This window comes from Cervus elaphus, chromosome 16 (assembly GCF_910594005.1).
Source record: "Cervus elaphus chromosome 16, mCerEla1.1, whole genome shotgun sequence".
Classification (NCBI taxonomy): Eukaryota; Metazoa; Chordata; class Mammalia; order Artiodactyla; family Cervidae; genus Cervus; species Cervus elaphus.
This window is the reverse complement of record NC_057830.1, coordinates 42,383,543-42,402,158: the sequence shown is the minus strand read 5'-3', so window position 1 is coordinate 42,402,158 and position 18,616 is coordinate 42,383,543. Positions and strand designations below refer to the sequence as shown.

The 18,616-nt window shown below is 56.9% G+C and overlaps 2 protein-coding genes across 3 annotated transcripts; both read right to left on the bottom strand.

Moving 5' to 3' along the window:
* Window positions 1–1,403: 1,403 nt before the first annotated feature.
* Window positions 1,404–5,416, bottom strand: REEP4 (receptor accessory protein 4). 2 transcript variants are annotated; one of them, XM_043927148.1, is made up of 8 exons: window positions 4,902–5,414; window positions 4,021–4,093; window positions 3,565–3,641; window positions 3,354–3,474; window positions 2,824–2,937; window positions 2,287–2,422; window positions 1,988–2,142; window positions 1,404–1,889 (listed from the first exon to the last, which is right to left on the bottom strand). In XM_043927148.1, the coding sequence occupies exons 1-8, from the start codon at window positions 4,931–4,933 to the stop codon at window positions 1,824–1,826; spliced, it is 774 nt and encodes a 257-aa protein (XP_043783083.1). In that variant the 5' UTR covers window positions 4,934–5,414; the 3' UTR covers window positions 1,404–1,823. The 2 variants fall into 2 exon arrangements, with proteins under 2 accessions (XP_043783083.1, XP_043783082.1); XM_043927147.1 differs by having other exon boundaries at window positions 1,988–2,422; window positions 4,902–5,416.
* Window positions 5,417–9,154: 3,738 nt separating this feature from the next.
* On the bottom strand, window positions 9,155–17,849 carry LGI3 (leucine rich repeat LGI family member 3). Its single transcript, XM_043927146.1, has 8 exons — window positions 17,209–17,849; window positions 16,280–16,351; window positions 15,428–15,499; window positions 15,051–15,122; window positions 14,877–14,948; window positions 12,996–13,165; window positions 12,700–12,864; window positions 9,155–11,819 (listed from the first exon to the last, which is right to left on the bottom strand). The coding sequence occupies exons 1-8, from the start codon at window positions 17,412–17,414 to the stop codon at window positions 11,002–11,004; spliced, it is 1,647 nt and encodes a 548-aa protein (XP_043783081.1). The 5' UTR covers window positions 17,415–17,849; the 3' UTR covers window positions 9,155–11,001.
* Window positions 17,850–18,616: the final 767 nt, after the last annotated feature.

Below are 18,616 nucleotides of genomic sequence, written 5' to 3'. Positions count from 1 at the left end.
TCTCATTTACTCTAGTTCTGCACAGTGGTTAAGTATTCTGACTCTGGAGTCAGACTACCTGGTTTCCAAGCCCAACTCCGCCACTTACTAGCTGTGTGACCTCAGGCAAATAACTTGCCCTCTAGGTCCCTGTTTTCCCTTTAGTGAAATGGAGATTATAATAATAACAAGTGCTTTGTAAAGATTGTTGTGAGGAATAAATTAATACATGTTGAGGGCTCAGGGCAGCCCCTGCTGGGGCAGCCACAGTCTAGATGCTAGCTATCACTAGACTTTGCACCCCAAGTTTCTTGAAACATGCCTGGTACCGGGTGGATGCTCAATAAAGATTTTTTGAATGAATAAATGAAGAGATAGGGCAACCCCATGATGCAAGGGAACACCAAGATAGGAAATCACTGAACACCAATCTGTGAGGAGCTAAGCCACCCAGCAGATTAAGTACCTCTCCCGAATAAACCCGGATAATCCCCACACCAAGAGTTAATCCACACTCCTCAGGTCACTCTGGGTGACTACCCCATATCCCCTCTTCCCACCTGACACTCTGCCCCATCTCTCGACTTAATCAGAGGTGGGAAAGGACAGCAGGCCTGTGGGTGGGAGAGGGGAGCAGCCCTGGGACACGACGGTAAGACCAGGGCAGGAGCGGGCAGGGCTGGGCACTGGCTGCCCGGGGATTAAGGGATGAAGTGGGGCCAGCAGGCAGCCTGGGTCTCAGGAGAGATTCGAGGATGGGGCAGGCTGAGGACCAATGATCACAAGCAGCAGGGAGGGCCTCTGGAGGCCGGGCCAGCGTTCTTGTATCATCCCTCCAGCCAGCCAGCGGCCAGGCCCCTGCAGGGGCAAGGCTCTGCTCAGCCTCCAAGCCCCGCCCTCCTTGACCTGGAAGCTGAGGGCAAACCAGACTCTGGCAGCTGCTGCCCTCTCGTGGCCACTCCGTGGCGGTGCAATGCTCCGACTGACCCTGAGGGTTTACAGACCTTGCCACCCCTGGAGGTGCCCAGAGGCCTGGCAGGCCCTTGGAGGAAATTGGCCTCCCCAGGCCTAATTTGCGCATAGCTCAAGCTAATCCCCTGTGAGATTATCGTGCTGCCTGAGGTCCCCCCACACCTTCACTGCCACTGGTTTCTACTTCCCATGAAGGCCCGCTTCCGTCTCCTCCTGACTGCTTTCTTAGACTCTGTCCCCTCCCAGGGCTGTCCCCCAGCTCTCCCATCTCTGAGGTCCTCAGGAGCTTTCCATGACAATACTTGCCACATCACAGCTATCTGTCAATGGCTATCTGGCCCTCCTGTAGTCTCAGGCCTTTCAGCACTGGTCCTAGACCCTGACTAGCCTGTGGCGGGCTGTTTAATAACATGTGCTGTGAGGACAAGGACTACAAACCAGAAGAGATGGAGCACTTTTATGAAGTTATTTATCAAAACTTCCACAAACCCAGCCTCATTCACCAACACAAACCGTACAATCGTCACCGCCCCCCAGCCCCCCACACACACACAGGCCTTGGAGAAGGCTGTCAAGTACTTTGAAGGACAGGAAGGAAGGAATGCAGCTGGGTGACCTTTGGGTTTCGTTTTCCAGGGGCCTGGGGAGGGCTCTGGTCCCACACCTGGGAAGGTAGGGGGCGAGGAAGGCAATAAATAGAACCGTAAGCCCAGCCTGCTTTGGTACATCGTGGGCGCGGCCCTGCACGTGGCCAGGAACCGTCAGCAAGAGCCAGGAGGGCCAGGAGGGCTGCGGGCACAGCCAGAAGCCCCTCGGAAGGGCCCCAGCGCCCCGCAGAGCAGGAGGTAAGACCCAGCCTGGCTCTGCAGACCCTAGCTGTCCATGTCTGAGGGTGCGGTCTTTTTCCTTGTCCGAACCTTCAGGGAGCGCGAGGTGCCCTGTTGGGGGAGAAAAGGCAGGCACGTCGTCGTGAAAGGTCGGGGCTGCGGCAGCGGTAAGGACAGCCCCCCTCCCTCCTGCCTGCCTCACTACTGACCTCCCGGGCCAGAGGCTTCCTCTTGACCACACGCAGGCTCTGGCTACGGCCCAGCGGCTTCTCTCGGGGCCGGGCTGGTGGCTGGGGGACCACTTCTGTGTCAGACCAACACTCATTATCGGTGTCACTGTCTCGCAGGCCCCCTGCCCCGTACCCTGTGTGGAGGAGAAGGAGCCGGGAGGCAAAGCTAGGCATTGACACAGTCTGAGGGCCGGCTGACCCAGCTTTCCCCCGGCCCTGGGGGAAGACGCCATCCCTCTCTCTGGGGGGCACAGTTCCGGGTCCCTCTGCCCACTCACCGATGGGTGGCCTGCGGCGGGGTACCTGGTCCTCCAGGTAGAGGGGATCCTGGTAGGTGGGGGCGGGGCCATCCGGGATGGTTCGCAGGTCCTGCATGGAGAAGCTCCGCAGCCTCCCGGCCAGTGCACCCTGACTCTGCAAGGGAGCAGGAGCCGCTGCACCGCCTGACGGAGGGGGCAGGGCTTCCGGCAGAAGGGGCCTCAGGCAGGGGGAGCGGCCCAGGGAGATCAAGGCTGACCTGAGAGCAATCCCTGGGGCACAGGCCCAAAGGCAACACGGCAACCCTTCTAGCCCTGCACCCTGGGGCGCCAACAGCAAGCTTGGGCCCAGAGACAAGGAGCAGCAGCTCATGGTCAACGTCAGAGCCAGGCAAGTCTGAACGTCAGCTCCATGCTCCCGCCAACTCCCCCACCTGTCACCTCTCACCCCGGCTCCCCCGGGATGGACAGCTGCTATCCCTTGGCTCCCCGACTGAGGGCTGGACCGCCCCAAGGGCCCCGGGGGGCGGGCTGCTGGAAGGCTGGGGCCCAGGGCACCTTAGCGGCGGCCTGCACAGCAGCAGAGGCAGCAATGTTGAGGCCCCGCTTCCCGAAGCTGAGCACCGTCTCGTAGCTGCGCTCCTTGGCCTGCACTATGTAGGTGTCGATTTCCTGCAGGCGACATCGGGGAGGAGAGCTCAGGCGGACAGCCCGGGTCACTCCTGTACGGACCCAGAGAAACCAGTGGGAGTCATGCCTCCTGGGCCACCCCATCCACAGAGCAAAGGGCTGCCCACCCACTCCCCCACGCCTCCACCTCAACGATCCGCCACGCTCCAGGCTCCCCACACCAACCCCAAACCAGCTTCCAGCCGGTGTGTTACACCCTCCAAAGATCATTCACCTGTGCACCCATCTGATTAGTCCAGAAGAGGAAGAAGACAAGGCTCTGGCAAGGTCCCACAGTTCAACAGCAGCAGGACTGGGATTAGAGCCCCGATGTCCCCCCGTGTCTCAAGCCCCAAATCCAGGGCTCCTTCCCTCGCACCCCCCCCCTTCGCTGCCCACCCTGCCTCCCCCTGGGGTACCTTCTCATGGCGAGACAAGGATGGGTGGACAAACTTTCGGTAAAGCATGCTGGCCCCCCTGGTGTAGGGCGAAAGCAGCCACAGCACAAACGCCATCTTGATCTCGTAGTAGAAAGGGAACCTGTGTGAGCAGAGGGGCAAGGTCCACCGGGGAGCCAGGCCAGGGAGGGCCAGCCCCTCCCCGCAGCCCACAGAGCCCCGGCGCCCATACCAGGAAATAAAGATGTCCGTGAAGGTCTCCACCGCCATGAAGAGTGCAAAGACGATCCAGTACATCATCCATCGGACCTGGATAGGGTGGGGTGGGGGGAGAGGTCAGAAGCCAGAAGCTGAACCGGTGGTACCAACTCCCCTGTCCCGGGCTGACCCAGTCCAGAGATTCCAGAAAGCCCTTCCCACTGCATTCCCCTGGCACTTGGCTGGCCTTACAGAATTGCCTCTGAGAAACTGCCACTCATTCCTGTACCCACCCTCAATCAGCTTCACCCACAAGATCTTACAAAGAACCCCAATAGCCCACCCTCCATCCACGCCCATGCTGCTTCAGGATATACCACCAGATTATACCCCTGAAAAAGAGGGAGGCCAGCTTGGACACCACACACCTCACCAAATCCTACCACACCCCCCACCTGAGCTGAGCCCTCCTGCCCACCCCCACACTCACATATTCACGAATGTTCTTGGTCTTCACAGCCTTGTAGGAAGCATAAGCTGGGTACAGCATCCCAAACACCAGCCTGAAGAGCAGCCCCCAAAGCAGAGAAGTGTGAGGGGCACCATTCCCCACCCCCCAGCCAGGTGGCCGCCTCCTCCCACCCAGGTTCAAGGTGGTGGTGCCTGCCCTGTTCTTCCCGCTTGGCTTGCACAACCTGCACCTGAGTCAGAGCCCTGGAGGCCACCTCCCTACCCTGCTGTTTACAAACACCCCAAGCCTGCTCAGGCCTGCAAAAGTGGCCCTTGGGTGCATGAGGCAGGGAGAGCACAAGGTGGGTGGGAAGCAGGCTTCGGAGCCGTGAGGGCACAGGGCTGATTCTTCCCCTGGACGTGCCATCAGGCGCAGGGTCACCAGATCCGGCAGTGCCAGGTTGCAGACGGATATTTCAGCCAGGTGCTGGAGTACCAAAAGGTGACGAGTAGGACTGAGTGGGGAGGCTGAGGCCAGGATGGTGAGTCACGTGAATGACTGCTCAGTTGGGAAGCGCCCACAACGTGCCACATCTTGTGTCTGCCACGGGGCTGCTGGCCGGCCTGTGGTCCTCTCTCCCACGCCCCTGCCTGCAGTGGGTGTCTGAGTGCAAGGGGTTTCGTCTGGCGGTCGGCCAAGTAGGCTTGAGGGTGGGGGTACCAGCACGCGCCCCCCCCCCCCCGGCCCCCATGTCTTGTGCAGGTCCACAAATCCGTTAACCCTTGCAGTGAATGTTGGAAGGAGGGGAAAGGTGTGAGGGAGCTCAGAAAGCCCCCCTTTCCACCTGACATCCTCAGTTTCCACCCCAGGGGCAGGTTGAAACCCAGGGACAGAGGGAGAATTAGAAGGGCCATACTCACACCACCAGGCGACAGATCATCCAGGACACCATTCTGCAGCCTTGGGAGCGAAGGGAGATCCCTCCAGGAAGACGACCAGAGGGACGCTCACGCCACGGTGGGGGTGTAGGAACCACAGGGGCGCTAGGATTGCCCCTTGTGGAGGCGGAGCCCGCACTAACTCCGCGGCGCGGAGAGCCTGAAGAAAGGGGAGATGAGCGGGCCGGGGCAGGCAGGACCGACTCGGGAGCCGGTACCCGCCAGCGCGCTCTTCCGCCCCACCGCGCCGCTTTGGCAGTTACAGCTCTGACCCGCACTTCCTGCTCCGGAGAACGAAGCGTTCGGCCCTTGCCAGGGGCGCTGTGGGTCCCGGGCCAGAGGTGGCTGGTTGCAGCCTGCGCTTCGTGCGGGTCCCCGGGACCTCAGTGCACCGGGCCACCGGCACCGGCTTCGGGGCGGAGTTTGCAACTCACTTGAAAGTTGCACGGAACTGGGCGCTGCCCAACCCCAGGTCTCCGGCGCGGGGCGCAGGCGCAGAGCGGCCCCCGAGGGGGCGGGGCGAGGTCAGGGAGGCGAGAGGCCTGCCCCTTAAAGTGGCGATGCTCAGCCGTCTCGCGGCTGGGGCCCACAGGTTGGAGGAGCCCTCGGAATGGGAAATCTGGAGGTGGGAAGCGGAAACAAAAAGGTGGGTCTGGGCGGGAAGAAACGAAGGGAATTCGGAGTCTTGACTTTATGGAGCTTTTTACTGGCTCCCCTCTTTTACCTCGTCTTTCCGCCCTCTGTAAGATGGGAATGGGCGTGAGATGGGTGGAGGTCCCGAGTTAGAGGCTCAGTTGAGAACTAAAGGTTTGGCTGAGCGCCAGCAAATCTGGCTCTTACAAGCACTAGGTCAGTAGATGGATAAGCGCTTCAAAGATGCTGAGGTGACCTAGACGGAAAGCGGAGAGGACTTGGAGGAGAGGGGATCTGAGGGACTCATCACCCCCATCCCAAGTCACCCTGAAGGGTGGGCTGCAGGAGTTGACTTCTCCCGCGTCCCTGTGCAGGCAGATTTGAGAGATTCTGGGTGAAGTCCTCAATCCATCTTCCCCCAAAGTTTGAAATTCCACATATTTTTGTGAGTCAAGAGAGCTTTAGTATCAAGAATCGCCACTTTGTGGTTCATTTTTGAGTGCAAGGCTTGAACTTTACAAGACCCCTTTTTACCATTTAGGAAGTAGCCTCAGTGGTGGAAAGTAACTTGTCCAAGGGCACCTGATGGTGTTTGATGCTGGATGATAAACAAAGGTTTGGCTCAGTCTTCTTTTGAGGGCAGCTCTAAGAAGGAAAGCTCCTCTAGGAGGAAGGTATGTATGTGGAAGAAGGTGGGAGGCTAAAAGCGAAGACTTGCACATTGTAACATATATATTAGTATATATGTCACTCCACTCAGTGATATATATATATACACACATATATATATATGAAAGCGGTAGTCACTCAGTCATGTCCTCTCTTTGTGACCCCATGGACTATAGCCACCAGGCTCCTCTGTCCATGGAATTCTCTAGGCAAGAACACTGGAGTGGGTAGCCATTCCCTCCTCCAGGGGATCTTTCGGATCGAGGGATTGAACCCGGGTCTCCCTCACCGCCGGCAGACTCTTTACCATCTGAGCCACCAGGGAAGCCATATATCTATTTCAATAAAAATTATTTTTGAAAAAACAAAAGAAGGCAATCTTTGCTGCTTCTACAGCTTTGCAGGTGGCATTACATTCTTTGTATCCCTTCTGCTAGGTGCCCCATTCCTCCTTCTGCTCATGGGGAGCACATCACCCACCCCCGACCCAGCACAGCCTCTTCACTGCCTCAGAGAGCTAAAGTGAGGGCCGCAGAGCTGCCCAGAGCTGCGGGGGCAGGAAACTTGGGCAGTTATTACTTTTTATTACAGCCATAGTTAACCCTCACCATCTATCAAAAGAACGGAGTAAGTAGTGATGGAGGCCAGGGAAAGGAGGCTTCTTGGGAATAAACACTCAGTGATTATACAGTCATAATTATGATCATCAGTTTTATTGGTACTGCTGAGTGGGAGAGCTTGCAGTGAAACCGGCCCACAGGAGAAACTCCCCCGAGGCCCTGACACCTCCTTCTCTCTGCCCCCACCTGCTCACACTGGTTGGAGCTCCTACCTAGACTGGAGGAACAAGAACCATCCAGGGCTAAGGTGCAGGCAGGAAGGTCCTGACCACCATGCAACATTGTAACAAAGGTGAAAAATACCCTTGTCTTCTTGGGGTAGAAGGATGTGATTGATCCTCTGGACAGCTCAGGAGGAGCTGGGTGAAGTGCAGAAAAGGGAAGGGACATCGATTCTTTTGGAAGTAAGGCTGCCTGGGCTGACTGTGTGCATGTGAACCTCCAGCAGCCTTTGGTACTTGCTGCAGATCTGCCTCTCCTCCCCGACCCTCGATGCCTTCCAGAGTCACCTGACCTCAGCATCACAGGCCTCGCTTTACCCGCATTCACTGGAGAGGAGCTCCCCTGTGCCCACTCTAAGCCAAGCCAACTGGGACCATCTCTCAAAGGGAGACTCTTGGTCCCAATGACTGTGCTTGGAAAATGTAAGAGACAATATGTCAGAGGTCTGTGGCTGAAAGCAGAGCTCAGCAGGGAGGGGTTTGAGGCCGACAGCTGAGGGGGTCACCCTCCTGGGCTTTGGCAGAGTGAGCGGACTCTGCCTCTCACGCCCTTTGGTCCTGAGCTGTTGACACAGTCACCTGGTTACACTGGGTTGCTAAGCAGCTCTCTGGACATACAGATGACCTGCCCCTGGCAGGTGACCATGCGGACACACGGTGGGTTCCATCCCCGCCCTGTGCGGAAAGCTGGGCATTCGGGGGGGGGGTGTCTCCCGCCCTCAGAAGATTCCCTGGTGGGGGGTGGGGAGTGACAGTGATGTTTATCTTTCTACTGGGTGACAAAATGCCAACATGTCTAGAAGACTCAACCCACTTTCCCTGGCAACCTCTCCCCTGGCACAGGATGAGACCCCATTTGAAAAAGTAGGACAGGCATTCCCAGGACAGTGTGGCTGGGGGACCCGAGAGGTACCTGCTAAGCCAAGAGTGCGTGAATGCAGTTTCAGAAGGTGGAAACCCAGACATATCACCTGTGAGGTTCCCTGTTGTGAGAAGTGGGCATCTGAGGCTAAAGGTAAGATGTAGGGTACAGGGGCTCTGTGAGGATAGTGAAGGACAGGGAAGCCTGGAGTGCTGCAGTCCATGTGGTCGCAACGAGTCGGACACGACCTAGTGAATGAACAACAACAGGGCCTCTGAGACTGAAGATGGGCAGGAACCCTAATCCATAGAAAGCAGGTCTCCTCAGAGATCAGCCTTCTCCCTGCCATTAAAGTCTTCTGTGAGACACTTGGGTACCTCAAAGAGTCCTACAACCAAAGAAGTCTTAGCTTTGTGCCAGACACACGATTCTAAGGGTCACACATATATTGTTGTTCAGTCGCTCAATTGTGTCTGACTCTTTGGGACCCCATGGACTGCAGCATGCCAGGCTTCTCTGTTTTTCACCATCTCCCAGAGTTTGCCCAAACTCGTGTCCATTAAGTCACTGATGCCATCCAACCATCTCATCCCCCTTCGCCCCCTTCTCCTTTTGCCTTTGATCTTTCCCAGCATCAGGGTCTTTTCCAATGAGTTGGCTCTTCACATCAGGTGGCCAAAGTATTGGAGCTTCAGCTTCAGCATCAGTCCTTTCAGTGAATATTCAGGGTTGATTTCCTTTGAGATTGACTGGTTTGATCTCCTTGCTGTCCAAGGGACTCTCAAGAGTCTTCTCCAGCACCATAATTCGAAAGCATCAATTCTTCGTCGCTTAACTTTCTTCATGGTCCAACTCTCACATCGGTACAAGACTACTGGAAAAACCATCATTTTCGCTATATGGACCTTTGTCGGCAAAGTGATGGCTCTGCTTTTTAATATGCTGTCTAGGTTTGTCATAGCTTTCCTTCCAAGGAACAAGCATCTTTTAATTTCATGACTGGAGTCACCATCCACAGTGATTTTGTAGCCCAAGAAAATAAAATTTGTCACTGTTTATATTCATACATCAACATATTATAAATGTAATGCATTCAAATCTCACACTAACCCTGTCAGGTAGGTAGCATGGTTAGCCACATTTTTCAGATAAGAAAACTGCGATTCAGATAAGTGAAGGAACACGCTTGAGACCTTGAGACCTCCCAGCTAGTAAGTGGCACAATCAGGATCGGGCAAAGTAGGTTTTATTATCTACTTTACAGAAAGAGACGCTCAGCTCAGGGAAATCAGTCCACTTACTTGAAATCTCACACCAGGTCTGAGGGTGACAGCCGTGATGCATGCTTGTCCAGCAGAGGGGGATGGAGAGGAGACCAACCACTGAGCTTGTCCTTAGCCCTGTTGGTTGGACTTGACCTGACTGAGGGACAGACTCTGATCTCAGTGGGCCCCAAGACTGTGATCTCCAGGAAGGAACACCTGGCCGTGAGTCAGCCCCAGGTGATGGAGACTAGTCACACTGGCCCAGCACCTGAGTGTCATCAGCGTGAACTCCTGACCCCAGCACCAGCTGACCTTGGGATGCTTACTCCTTTCTTAGAGGGAGGGGAGCAGGGAGGAAGGGGGTCTGACATCTGATGCTGGCCCCCTCCAAGCATCAGGGACAGAAAACACAGCTTTGTTCTTAAGGAAATAGGAGCTGCAGATCATCGCCATTGGATACCTGAGAGCTGTCAGGGGGTGGGATTTTTATTTGAAGCAAGTGAATCAGATCATTGCCTCCAAGTGCCTCTGGGCATCTTGCTACCTGGGGACCCTCACACCCGTCTGGGCACAGGGAAGCGCCTTCCCCACCAGCTCTGCATCTCAGAGCCTTCTATTCAGTCTTAGAGCCTTCTATTCCATCTCAGAGCCTTCTATTCCCGTGCACAGCAGAGGGCGGCAGAAGCTTGGCTGTCAGGGGCCGCTTCCTCAGGCCCCTCCCTCCCTCTGTCTCTCTCCGCTCCGGGGAGTGTCTCTGTGGTTCAGAGGGGTGCTAGGGCCCCAGGGTGCTATCCACTCCTGGCGCCTGCCCAGATACCTCAGGTGCTTGGCCGGCCCGTGGACACACCCAGAAGAGCCCACGCAACACAAGGCCCATGTCCCCAAGGTAGGGCTGAACCAGAGGGCGGTCAGAGGCAGGCGCAGCTACAGGAAGGAAAAGCAGAAGGCCTTTACCTGGGTGGTCTCCTGTCCCCCAGGGAAGCAGACTCAGGGTGAGAGAAGGAAAGTCCAGTGAGAACAGAGACAGTGCTGGGAAGAAGTCAGGGTCGGCTGTCGTTATTGCTTCGGGCAGAGGGGCTTTGCCCCCCAGGAAGTCCAGCTGGTACCCAGAGGCTGGTACCACCATTCCCATCATTATCAGCCACGGGGTGGGCACACCAGGGGGTGAGTGGAGGAGGCCGGGTACCGTGTGCCCCTGCAGGAAGAGAGGCAAGGTCACGGAGGAGACGCCCTTCAGGCTGCACTGAAGCTGTGCGTGTGCGTGTGGGCAGGTGTGTGTGCGTGTCACTCAAGGAGTGTGTCCACGTCCACATGTGCCCACGGAGGGCGCGTGGCGTGGGACAGCGCAGCCGGCAGTAAGGAGGATGTGGCCACGGGCTGCAATGTGGAGGACGAGCAGGTAAACAGACACCCCGAGCACCAACAGGAAAGACCAGAGGGTCAGAAGGATATGCCGAAGAACAGGAGGGAGCAGTTCGGCCTCTCTCCCTCCCTCCCAGGACCCCTCCCCAGGCCAGAGCATGTGGAAGGCAGCAGAGCAAGGGCGGCTGAGGGCGGGGTGCACAGGCGTCCCCGCAGGAGGGCACTGGGCGCTGGGTTGCCAGGTGCGTACACAAGTCTTTCGTGCTGATTCCAGTGAAGACCAAGGGGCCTCCCTGGGCTACAGTCCATGGTGCAGCCCATGCTCACTGGGGTGTGTACACGTGAGAGCGTGTGTGTGGATGGGCTATGTGTGTCTTCCCACAAGCTCACCTGGAAGCTCCCACCCAGCCTCCGGCGTGGCCCGAGGAACCCCGAGGCCCCCGCACCCCCCTAGGCACTGAGGTCCACCACCACGTGTCGGTACACCAGCGTCTGTCCCTTGAAGCTGGGCGCCAGGAGCAGCTGGGCATCCCCAGCCGGCATGTAGCAGAAAGCCCGGGGGGCCTGCACGGCCAGCTCTTGGAACCGCACAAACTTCTGCCGCCCGTCATCCCACTGGTAGATCTGCGTGAAGGAGAAGTCGCTGCCCAGCGCCAGGTAGCGGCGGCCACCCACCAGGAAGGGCTGCAGGGCCAGCGAGCCCCGGGAGGGCAGGGCCTGCACCTCGGAGAAGCGGGCGCCCTCCCAGCGCAGGATCTTGGAGTCACCGATGTAACGGCTGAGGCACAGGTAGCTATCGCGGCCCGCACGGAAGTGTTTCACCGCCTGGGCATCGGGCACCTGGGTCACCTCGCCCTGGGCCACAAACTGTTTCTGGGTGCGACTCCACTGATAGATGACGGGAGCCTGCGAACTGCTGGACACGATCAGGCGCGGCTTTCCCTCGCCATCCACGAATTCCAGGTCGGTGTCCCGGTGCCAGGGGTGCAGGGCCTGTTGGGAGTAGAAGCCGTTCTGGTGCCAGCGGTAGAGGCTGGTAGCTCCCGCCTTGGAGCTGTCAGCCACAGCGAAGTACCAGTCGCCGTCGATGCGGAAGGCCTCCAGGTCGTTGGGCTTGCGCACACGCTGAGGGTCAATGTCCTGCAGCTTGGTGAAGCGCGTGGTGTTGGGGTCCCAGTGGTAAATGTAAGAGCCTCCAAACAGTTGGGCCACCACCACGTACAGTTGGCTGTCCACCACCATCGGCTTGCAGTGCACTGCAGAAGGGGCTGAGGGTGGAGGGGAGTGGTGTTAGGGGGCCCCCGCCACACCCTCAGAAAAGAGGGCCGGGCCCCTCCGACTAAGGCTGTCTGTTACAGTATTCTCTCCCTGCTGAGCGTCCATCGTGTGCTCCATGCTTTCTAATTGTCTCACAGCTAAGAATCCATCTCACCCTCACCCTCCCTTTGCCTTTGACCCCAGAGTTCCAATATAAGCTGACGCTGAGCACAAAATACGTGTTGCTAGATATTGACCAACTGAATAACCGTCACGTCAGCTTACTGTGTACGAAGGCTCAGTGATAAAGAAGCGCCTGCCAATGCAGGAGGCACAGGTTCTATCCCTAATCCAGGAAGATCCCACAGGCTTCGGAGCAACTAACCCAGCGCACCACAGCTATTAAGCCTGTGCTCCAGAGCCTGGGAGCTGCACCTACTGAGCCTACCTGCGCTGAGCCCACCCGTGCCACACCTGCTGGAGTCTGCATGTTCTAGAGCCTGTGCGCCACGGTAAGAGAAGCCGCTGCAGTGAGAAGCCCATGCAGCAACGAAGACGCAGCACGGCCACGATTAAATAAATAAATAAGTAAAAATATATATACGTGATTCAGCTTAGGCATCGCCTCTACCAGGAAACCTTCCCTGATTGCCCAGGGTAGGCCTCTCCTTTGGCCCCCAGAGCACTGTGGTCGTATCTTCCTCCTAGGACCTGTGTATTATGTGGATGTTATCTGTGTATGTATCAGCCTCCCCCCAAAGACTAGAAAAGTTCTTCTTGTGGGCAGAGACCATGTCTCATCTATCCTTCTACCTGTAGGAACCCAAGGAAGAGGAACAACAGAGCCCACCCCACCCTGAGGGCCGCCACAGCCAGGTCAGGCCTAGATACCTGGGATTCTATCATAGTCCCGAAGCTGCCTTTCAACGTAGTCCCACTTGAGGATGGTGCAGGCGCTGGCTCCCGGCTGGGCCAGAGCCAAGTAGAGGTCGCTGGAGTAGAGGAAGGGCTCGGCTGATACTGCTGGGAAGGACAGTGTCTGGTACAGCACGAAATCTGCAGGGATGCGGGGTTAGGGGTTAGGGTTAGGTTGGGAGAAGGGTTAGGGCTACTCGACTGGCAAGGCAGGGCAGCGGGAGCACCCCAGGGGAGGCCCAGCCTGATGCCCACGGTGGGGCGCCTCCTACCCGTGGTGATGCAGTCAAACTCTCGCAGCGGGAGATCCTGCACCTTATGCTCCTGGAAGCGGGGCGGGCTGGCGCAGTAGATGGGCGCCACTGTGGTGTTGGTGTGCGCCAGCCACTCCACCAGCCACTTCACCTTGCAGTCACAGTTGAGCGAGTTGCCCCGCAGGTCCCTGCATCATGAGGGTGACGGAGGAGGCACAGAGGGGGCAGGCTCTCAGCTGCTCTGCCCACCCGGGCCCTCTGGATTTTCAGTAGATACTGGCAAGGCTGCTGCTGGCTGCTCATGTGGCATCTTTGTGCCAGTTAGAGAAAGGTCCCCCACAGGGTGGGTTCAGCCCCACGGACACGTGCTTGACCAGGAGAGTACAGGCTGAGTTTCAGCCCCTACTTGCCTCCTTGGCCAGGGGCCTTTTCCCGTGTATGACCGCCACATCTATCTGTTTCATCCCCGTTCCTCCAAACCTTCCTCATTCTGGGGCTTTTGTTTTCTTGTAGAAATACTGATCAATGACTATGGCTATGCTACTGGACTTTAACACAGATTCAAATCAAACATATGTTTATAGAACTGCCATATGACCCAGCAATCCCACTTCTGGGCATACACACCGAGGAAACCAGGTCTGAAAGAGACACGTGCACCCCAATGTTCATCGCAGCACTGTTTATAAGAGCCAGGACATGGAAGCAACCTAGATGCCCATCAGCAGACGAATGGATAAGGAAGCTGTGGTACATATACACCATGAAATATTACTCAGCCATTAAAAAGAATTCATTTGAATCAGTTCTAATGAGGTGGATGAAACTGGAGCCCATTATACAGAGTGAAGTAAGCCAGAAAGATAAAGACCAATACAGTATACTAACACATATATATGGAATTTAGAAAGGTGGTAACGATAACCCTATATGCAAAACAGAAAAAGAGACACAGATGTACAGAACAGACTTTTGGACTCTGTGGGAGAAGGCGAGGGTGGGATGTTTCGAGAGAACAGCATTGAAACAAGTATACTATCAAGGGTGAAACAGATCACCAGCCCAGGTGGGATGCATGAGACAAGTGCTCGGAGCTGGTGCACTGGGAAGACCCAGAGGGATCGGGTGGAGATGGAGGTGGGAGGGGGGATCGGGATGGGGAACACATGTGGCTCCATGGCTGATTCATGTCAATGTATGGCAAAAACCACTACAATATTGTAAATAATTAGCCTCAAACTAATAAAAATAAATGAAAAAAAAAACAAACATATGTTTAAAAAGTACACCGTAGGAAGGAGGCTCAGGAGGAAGACACACGCGTACTGACTGGTTTCCCAGGGGGCGCTAGTGGTAAGGAACCCGTCTGCCGATGCAGAAGACGTAAGAGATGAGGGTTCGATCCCTGGGCGGGGAAGATAAACTGGAGGAGGGCATGGCAACCCACTCCAGCATTCTTGCCCGGAGAATCCTATGGACGGAGGAGCCTGGCGGGCTTCAGTTCATGGGGTGGCAAAGAGTCAGATACGACTGAAGCAACTTGGCATGCACAGAGCTGGTTCACGTTGAACCAACATTAGCAGAAACCAACACAACGTTTTAAAGAAATTACCCTCCATTTAAAAATAAATGAAAAAATAAAATACTTCCTAAATTGGAAAAAATATACACATAATGTCTTGCATGCATTTTAAGAGGGTCCACAAATGCCTTGAAGAACCTCAACTTGAAAGGCTACCAATCTCTGTATAAATCAACCTAGCCTTCTCCCCCGCCCAAACCTAAACCCTCCCAGCCTGTCAAGACCTTATGATCTTCCAATTCTGTCTCCCACACTGCTCCCTCCAGGGCCACGCCCCTCTGTGCCACAGTCAACAAAAGGAAGGACTCAGGCCTTACAAGTCACTCAGGATGTCCAGGGGCCGAAAGATGTCTCTAGGCAGGGTCTGCAGGTTATTGTTGGCCAGTGACCTGAAAGAGAGACCTCTGGGTCACCCACCTGAAGGTCATGCCCAAGGCCAAAGGCCACAGGAGACAGGGCTTTTGGCTGGTGTATGTGCGTGATGTACTCACAGGTGCGTCAAAGACTTGAGTCCTCGGAAGGTAAACTTGGATAATGCCCAGATGTCGTTGTTCTCAATGAAGCTGGAGAAAACAGAACTTATTTCAGCCGCCATTCCGCACCCAGACCACTTCCCCGACCCCAGCTGCGTCCCTGTGGCCCTCCTGGATTCCAGCCCACAGGAGGCTTTCATTCTGAATCTGGACATGAAGCCTGTGGTGACAGGCATCCAGGCGGGATGGTTTAGGCAGAGGGATGGATGAAATGACCTTCTGCTCGGGCCCTGCAGTCAAAGGATTCAAGGGCACCCCTCCCACCTCCCCCCAGCCCTCCTCACTTCATCTCTGTTCTCAGCCCTCCTCCCAACTCCCCTTTCCTTCCCACGCACAGGTACTGCAGGTGTGAGAGTCCTGTGAAAGCATTGTCTCCAATCAGCGTAAACTTGTTGGAATTGAGTAACCTGAAGAGACAAAGGCAGATTAGCGTTTCCAAGGGCACGCCTGCCGTGCCAGCTCCCAGCCAGTTGCCTCACCCCCAAGCCATGCCTCCCACCCAGGGGACCCTAGCGGAGAGTCCCGGAGCAGCCTGGGTGGCAAGTCCAGGCGGGAATCTGCTCTGGTCCCAGAAGCTCCCAGGGCCCCCATTTACTCCTAGGGCACACCTCTCCTGTCAAGTTGGGTCCTTCCCCACCACCCTGCCTCCCACCCTCACCCAGCTCACACCAGTTCCTCTCAGACGGATGTAAGTTTGAGGATAACCACGCTTATCTTTTCTTGTGACTGGGGCTTCAAACATAAATAGCTCCCTTTAGAATTCCAGACCCTCCTGTCTTCCCTCCCTTTCAGCTCCAGGCTGTCTCTTCAAACCCTGATCCTTGGGATCACTTGTCTCTGAGGTGACCCCTCTCACCTGCACTGTCCACCCTCTGGCTCCAGCCCAAACTACTGCACCCAATTGTTTGGGGTCTCCAGAGGACACAAGTCCATTCCTAACTGGGCCCCAAACACCCCCGTTCTTTGCTTTTGCGTGCAACCCGGACCTTCCTTCCCCAAACTGCTGCTCCCGGGGCCCTGTGGACTCTCCGCTGCTTCACGGTGGCTCTCCCGTTGGAGCGAGTAAGGGACACCTGCAGCTTGACCTCCACGGGCAACTCAGGACCAGTCTCCCCTCCTCTCCCCCCAGTCTGAGCTCCTTCCCTTCCCCTGCCCGGCCCTGCCCTTCAGCGAGGCCCCATCCATACAGGAACTGCAGCAGTGGCAGGTGGGAAAACGCTCCATCCTGGATCTCTGAGAAGGCAGCATTCACCAGCGTCCTGCAGGGGACATCTGAGGGTCAGTAACCAAGGGGAGAATACAGGGCTGTGCTGGGACGGCATGAAGTGGACAGGGCCATGTCTTCTGTATACGCTCGCCTTGGAAACTCCCCATGTCACCTGGCTCCACCCCCCGCTTCAACCTGAGGCTATCTTTCCCTTCTCACAAGCTCATTATCATCCTCCACTACTGACTCCCTGAGCACCAAGGACCTCGGCCAAAAGAAGGTTCCATTACCCAGACCTGCTCCATCATCCAAACACCCAGTGTGCTGGGTGCTGTGGAGGGATGGAGCACTGAGATGGGGGCGGTGGATTAGCATCTTGCCCTCAGGGACCAACCACACAGCCTATCTAGTCCCTGAGGCTGCTTGCTGCAAGGGACAGGCTGCCTGGCCCCGTGCAGAGTGGCTGGCGAGACCAGTGGCAGGCGTCCGCCCGTGCCAGGGCACGGTAGGGGTGTATCTCCCTCCTACCCTTCCCCCTGCTGCCACCTTCCCCCTCCAAGAGGCCTTCTGTCCTTGGTATGACATCACAGGCAGCGGCCCCCATGCTCATGTAAACAACCCCCTCCCTCCAAGTCCAGCGCCCGCACACAGTAGGTCTCATTAATGCTGATGGTGGTGATGATTCATTCTTGGCCATAAAACGCTCTCTTTTCCAGCCATGGCTGCTTTCCCCAGCATGACTGCAGAACTCCCAGCCAGGCTGCTGCCTGGAATCCAGTTCCCCAGGCCCACTGGAGCCCTCCTGGTCCTCACACTCTGTAGAGAGGGAGCAGGGGTTCTCCCCAGAGCAGGGTTTCTGCCTTCTTTCCAGCTCCCCCACCCGGCCGCGCCCCAGTCCAGAGCACTCACAGAGAGATGACCTCGGAGGGCAGGTTCCTGGGCACTGCCTTGGAGTCCACGCAGAAGGCGGTGTCCCTAGTGCAGGAGCAACTCGGGGGGCAGGGAGGCGTCTTGGGGGGCCTCTTGGCGCCGACTGCCAGCATTAGGCAGAGGCCCAGGGTGGACAGCGCCAGCAGCCTGAGCCCCGAGCCCCACCTGGCCTGCAGCCCCATCATGCTGCCCGCGAGCTCGCGGCCCCCGCCCCACCGCTCCCGGCCACCCCGTGCGGGCGCTCCCGGGCAGCCGCTGTGACAGCTAGGGCCCCCCTGCTGTCCTCTGCAGAGCCACTCCTCCTGCCCTCGGGCGCCGGCTGCCGTCCCCACCCCTGCTCGCTCCCGCCGCGAGCCGAGCACTCGGAGAGATGCAGAAATGCGCGGAGCCGGGGCCGAGCCGGAGGTTGACCGGTTGGGAGGACGCGGACTGCGGCGGGCGGCGGGGGCGCGCAGGGCGGAGCGGGGGAGTCCCCGGTGTGGGGAGGGGAGTAGCCACAGAAAGGAGTGGTTGCGGCCCCGGTCGGCCGCTGCGCGCCCTGCAGGCGGTCTCCGGGGCCATCTGCTCACCGGCCTGGCACCCAAAGCGGCTGGGCGCGAGGGCGTGCGCGTGTGTGTGTGTGTGTGCGCGCGCGCAAGGTCTCCTTGTGCAACCTGCACGCGTGCACACTTGTCTCTGCACGGGCATATATTTCCCCGGGGCAGGCATTTTTCCGCTTTGGATTTATGTGCCTCTGTGCTTCTATCTTGGCCCTCAGCGGCCTGTAAGCAGAGTTCGTGGGCACGCCATGTGTCGTAAGTGATGTGCGTGTATCTGTTCACATCTCCGAAGGCCAGTCAACAATGTGCCTTTGTGTCTGTGCGAACCTAAAGGGGAAATATCACTGGAGTTGGAATGGGAATGTGTGGAAATCCAGAACATTCCTCATGAGGCACAGTCTGTGGTCGTGGGTACTGGGAACAGCCTTGGGCATTTCCAGTCCAGTCCTTGGTTTAACAAAGGAGGAGACTGAAGCCCAAATGCAGAGGAAAGCAGCCAACATTGTTATCACATCTACTAGCGTGCTGTGTACTCTGTGTACTTAATCGCCTCAACCTTTTGAGGTCTTTGTTATTAATCGCCTTTTGCAGATAAGGAAAGTGAGGCCTGTAGTACCCAAAAAAGAAAGTGAGAGAGCAGGGATGTAAAATGCACTCTGCCTGACTCCCTGGGCTTCCCTGGTAGCTCAGCTGGTAAAGAATCCGCAAGCAATGCAGGAGACTCTAGTTTGATTCCTGGGCCGGGAAAATCCCCTGGAGAAGCGATAGACTACCCACTCCAGTATTTTTGTCTGGAGAATCCCAAGGACAGAGGCGCCTGGCGGGCTGCAGTCCATGGGGTCACACAG